The sequence below is a fragment of the Otolemur garnettii genome, unplaced genomic scaffold, assembly GCF_000181295.1.
Source record: "Otolemur garnettii isolate 467f Iridium unplaced genomic scaffold, OtoGar3 scaffold00047, whole genome shotgun sequence".
In the NCBI taxonomy this organism is placed as follows: domain Eukaryota; kingdom Metazoa; phylum Chordata; class Mammalia; order Primates; family Galagidae; genus Otolemur; species Otolemur garnettii.
The window spans coordinates 9,085,121-9,090,168 of NW_003852442.1; the positions used below are offsets into that span (position 1 = coordinate 9,085,121).

The following is a 5,048-nucleotide window of genomic DNA, read 5'->3' on the forward strand; positions in this document are numbered from 1 at the left end:
TATTTTTTGGTTGCAGCCGTCATTGTTGTTTGGCGGGTCCGGTCTGGGGATTCGAACCCACCACCTTAGGTGTACGTGGCTGGCGCCTTAGCCCGTTGAGCTATAGGCGCTGAGCCTCCCATCTAAGATTTTAATAAAAAGATTTGTTATCAAGTAAAAGCTTTCCCACAGCGGAAGCGGTGGCTCACACCTATAATCTAGCACTCTGGGAGGCCAAGGCGGGTTGATTGCCTTGAGCTTATAAGTTCAAGATCAGCCTGAGTGAGACACTGTCTCTAAGAATAGGCCAGGCGTTGTGGTTGGCGCCTATAGTCCCAGATGCTTGGGAGGCTGAGGCAAGAGGATCTCTTGAGCCCAAGAGTTTGAGGTTGCTGGGAGCTGTGACGCCACGGCATTCTACTGAAGGTGACAAAGTGAGACTTTGTCTCAAAAAAAAAAATTCCCATGAATTGGAAAAATACTGTATTTCTTGTAATGTTTCCCAAATTGGGTATGTGTTCTATTGCTTTTTTGTGTGTGTGCAGTTTTTGACCGGGGCTGGGTTTGAACCGCCACCTCTGGCATGTGGGCCTGGCACCCTACTCCTTTGAGCCACAAGCGCCACCTGTTCTATTGTTTTTTCTTAGTGTCCACTTCATTCTGCACAGCTAGCTCTGCTTGATAACCTTCTGCTGCTAATTTATTCTTGTTTTTGGGAGGGTGCCTGTGGCTCAATGAGTAGGGCACCGGCCCCATATACCAAAGGTGGTGGGGTTCAAACCTGGCCCTTGGCCTTGGCCAAATTGCAACCAAAAAAAATAGCCAGGTGTTGTGTCGGGCTCCTGTAGTCCCAGCTACTTGGGACCCTGAAGCAGGAGAATCACCTGGGCCCAGGAGCTGGAGGTTGCTGTGAGCTATGATGTCACAGCACTCTACCAAGGGTGACAAAGTGAGACTCTGTCTTTAAAAAAAAAATTTATTCTTGTTTTCCTTAATGATTAGACATCTATTCATGTTCCCTTATTGATTTAAAGCTTATAGTCTCCTTTTTTGTCTGTCTCCTATTTCTGTTTCAGAAGAAAACAGTAAATATTTTCATACTTGATTTCTTGGAGAAGCTGAAGGCTATTTTGAATCTAGAATTTGCCAGAGTCTTCCTTTTTACCAATTCAGATATGTAGTGATAATAGATACTTAGTAAAAATAAATCTGTCAGGGTACAGTAGGCAGTATTTCTCCCTGAAATTAAACGAAACAGAAGACATTTCGAGTACTCTGTCGATGTGTAACATTCCGGGGGTGGGGTTAGGAGGAGAGACAAAAACTTTTCCTTTTTAAATTATTACTTTGTTCTCTTACTAGGCTGTGATAGCAAATTGATTGATTTTTCTTTCTTTCTTTTTTTTTTTTTTTTTTGTATAGAAAGGGTTTAACTCTGTCATCCAGAATAGAAGGCAGCGGCACAATCGTAGCTCACAGTTACCACAAACTCCTGTTTTTTCTATTTCAAGCACTCCTCCTGGCTCAGCTTCCCAAGTAACTAGGAGTACAGCCATGTACCATTAGCCATGACTAATTCATTTATTTATTTATTTTTTGAGACAGAGTCTCACTATGTCGCCCTCAGTAGAGTGCTCTGGCATCACATCTCACAGCAACCTCAAACTCTTGAGCTTAAGCGATTCTCTTGCCTCAGCCTCCCAGGTAGCTGGGACTACAGGCATGCACCACAATGGCCAGCTATTTTTTTGTTGTAGTTGTCATTGTTTAGCAGGATTGGGCCAGGTTCAAACCTGCTAGCCCCAGTGTACTGTGGCTGGCATCCTAGCTGCTGAGCTACAGGCATTGAGTCAATTTTTTAAATTTTTGTAGAGATAGTTCACATTATTTTGCCCAAGCTAAAACTCCTGGCCTCAAGTAATCCTCCTACCTCAGTCTGCCGAAGTGCTGGGATTGCAGGTGTGAGCCATTGTACCTGGTCCAGGTGGAATATTCTTACTTACACATATCCTCTCTCATACAACAGCTTTATTAAAATATAATTGACATGCAATTAACTGTGCTTATTTAGGCTCGGCGCCTGTAGCTCAGGCGGCTAAGGTGCCAGCTACATACACCTGAGCTGGCGGGTTTGAATCCAGCCCAGGCCTGCCAAACAACAATGATGGCTGCAACCAAAAAATAGCCGGGCACTGTGGTGGGCGCCTGTGGTCCCAGCTACTTGGGAGGCAGAGGCAGGAGAATCGCTTGAGCCTAGAAGTTGGAGTTTGCTTTGAGCTGTGATGTCAGAGCACTCTACCCAGGGTGACAGCTTGAGGCTCTGTCTCAAAAAAAAAAAACAAAATTGTGCTTATTTAATGTGTATAATTTGATAAGTTTTCAGTACAATCAAGGTAATGAATATCATCTCATAGTTTCCTTGTGGCCTTTTGTAATTCCTTCTAATTATCCCTTCCTCCTTTCCCCATCCCCAGGTAACCACTGATCTGTTTTTTGTCATTGAGATTAGTTCGTATTTTTTAGAATTTTGTGTAAGTATTTTATTATGTACATAGATCATATATGTATACTATAGATTTGTTTATCCATTTACCTGCTGATGGACTTTGGGAAATGGATTGTACTCTTTTTTCTTTTCTTTCCCTTTTTTTTTTTTGAGACAGAGTCTACTGTTGTCCTGGGTAGAGTGCTGTGGTGTCATGATAGCTTATAGCAATCTCAAATTCTTGGGTTAAATCAATCCTCTTAACCTCAGCTTCCCAAGTAACTGGGACTTACAGGCGTACTACCAGGCCCAGCCAATTTTTTTTTTTTTGAGACAGAGCCTTAAGCTGTCCCCCTGGGTAGAGTGCCGTGGCATCACAGCTCATAGCAACCTCCCACTTCTGGGCTCAAGCGAGTCTCCTGCCTCCGCCTCCCAAGTAGCTGGGACCACAGGCGCCCGCGACAGCGCCTGGCTATTTTTTTGGTTGCAGCCATCATTTTTGGTTGGCGAACCTGGGCTGGATTCGAACCTGCCACTTTAGGTGTATGTGGCTGGTGCCCTAGCTACTTGAGCCACAGGCCCTGAGCCGAATTTTTCTATTTTTAGTAGGTTCTCCTGAGCTCAAAAGATCCTCCTGCCTTCATCTCCCAAAGTACTAGGATTATAGGTGTGGGCCACCTTGCCTGGCCTTGGATTATACTTTTGTGTTTTTTTTGTTAAATGTGATATACTTTATCACCCTTGGTAGAGTGCCGTGGTGGCACAGCTCACAGCAACCTCCAACTCCTGGGCTTAGGCGATTCTCCTGCCTCAGCCTCCCAAGTAGCTGTGACTACAGGCGCCTGCTACATACAATGCCCGGCTATTTTTTTGTTGCAGTTCAGCTGGGGCCAGGTTCGAACCCGCCACCCTCGGTATATGAGGCTGATGCCCTACCCTCTGAGCCACAGGCACTGCCCATATTATACTTTCTAAAGTAAATTATTTAACACTGGCTAATTTTATTTTGTCTGACCAGCTGGTTCAGATTGACCCAAAGAACTGTTTCATACTGTCATCTTTGGCAGGCTTTGGTGTTAAGATGTTGAGTACTGCCAACATGAAAAGCAGCCAGTACATTCCAATGCATGGCAAACAGATCCGAGGACTGGCTTTCAACAATCCGTCCAAAGGCTTACTGCTCTCTGCTTCCCTAGACAACACCATTAAACTGACCAGGTGAGTGGTTTGGAGAGGAAGATGGTTACTTGGTTGCCTAGTATTGAACAGAATGGAATTAGTGTTAATGTTATGATGACCATAGCTCTCTTTCTAGTCTGAGGCATTGTCTTTAGTTTGTTTTTTGTTTGTTTTAATTTAAAAGTCAGACTGAGTTACAAAACTATGTATAATATTTCTCTCTCTTTAAAATTATACATGTTACAGAATATGTCTCAAACCATCCAGATGAGAGTAAAGAGATGGTAGAATGACATTATGTAGAGAGCCATGGTACCTGACATCATGGAGTCTTTAAGCTTGGGGCTGCTTATACCTGGATAATTCTGCTTAACAGAAATGTTTACCAAGCACTCACTCACTGCCTTTGGGTACAGCGATGACTTTCTGCATATCCTCACTTAGAGTATGGCATTTTATCTCTCATATGCTTTGCAAATACTGTGAACCAGATCTGAATGTGCTCAATGCCTTCTGCTTTTTTTTTCCTTGCTGGGGCTGGGTTTGAACCCTCCACCTCTAGTATATGGGACCAGCACCCTCCTCCTTGAGCCACAGGCGCTGCCTGTGCCTTCCGCTTTTTAAAAGTGGTTCTGATCAGATATCTTAGAGTTGGCTTCCTATTTCATTTCTGCAGCTAAATCTGAGGGACATCCTGATCACAGTATCAGGCCTGATTAGCCTTTTGGCTTTTCAAGAATGCTTCCGCTGGTTTGGCACCCTACTCAGTGGTTACAGGTACCAGGTACATACGCTTGGACTGGTAGGTTCGAACCTAGCCCAGGCCTGCTAAACAACAATGAAACTAGGCTTGATGCCTGTAACTCAGTGGCTAGGGCACCAGCCACATAGGAGCTGGTGGGTTCAAACCCAGCCCAGACCTGCCAAACAACAATGACAACTATAACCAAAAAATAGCCAGGCATGAAATCAATATATAACCACCTACACAATCGTACAAATGGTAAAACCTAACTATAGTCCATAAAGTAGAAGGGAAGAGGAGAGAGAGAGGTGGGGATATGGGAGAAGGGAGGGTATTCGGGGGGACCTCATCTAATGTGTGCATGATGCAATGATACATTTCAGAACTATTAAGAAATGAGTATAGGCTCAGCACCTGTGGCTCAACCAGCTAAGGTGCCAGCCACGTACACCTGAGCTGGCAGATTCGAATCCAGCCCAGACCCGCCAAACAACAATGACGGCTGCAACCAAAAAATAGCTGGGTGTTGTGGCAGGTGCCTGTAGTCCCAGCTACTTAGGAGGTAGAGGCTGGAGACTCGCTTGAGCCCAGGAGTTGGAGGTTGCTGTGAGCTGTGATGCCACACCACTCTACCCAGGGTGACAGCTTGAGGCTCTGTCT

General features: G+C 44.7%; 1 protein-coding gene across 1 annotated transcript in view; it reads left to right on the forward strand.

The window, feature by feature from the left end:
* Positions 1 to 5,048, forward strand: part of RFWD3 (ring finger and WD repeat domain 3) — a 45,705-nt gene that overhangs the window by 29,291 nt on the left and 11,366 nt on the right. Inside the window, exon 9 of the mRNA XM_003791332.3 lies at positions 3,532 to 3,682. Within this exon, the coding sequence (XP_003791380.1) occupies positions 3,532 to 3,682 (151 nt within the window). The remainder of the gene's footprint in view (positions 1 to 3,531; positions 3,683 to 5,048) is intronic.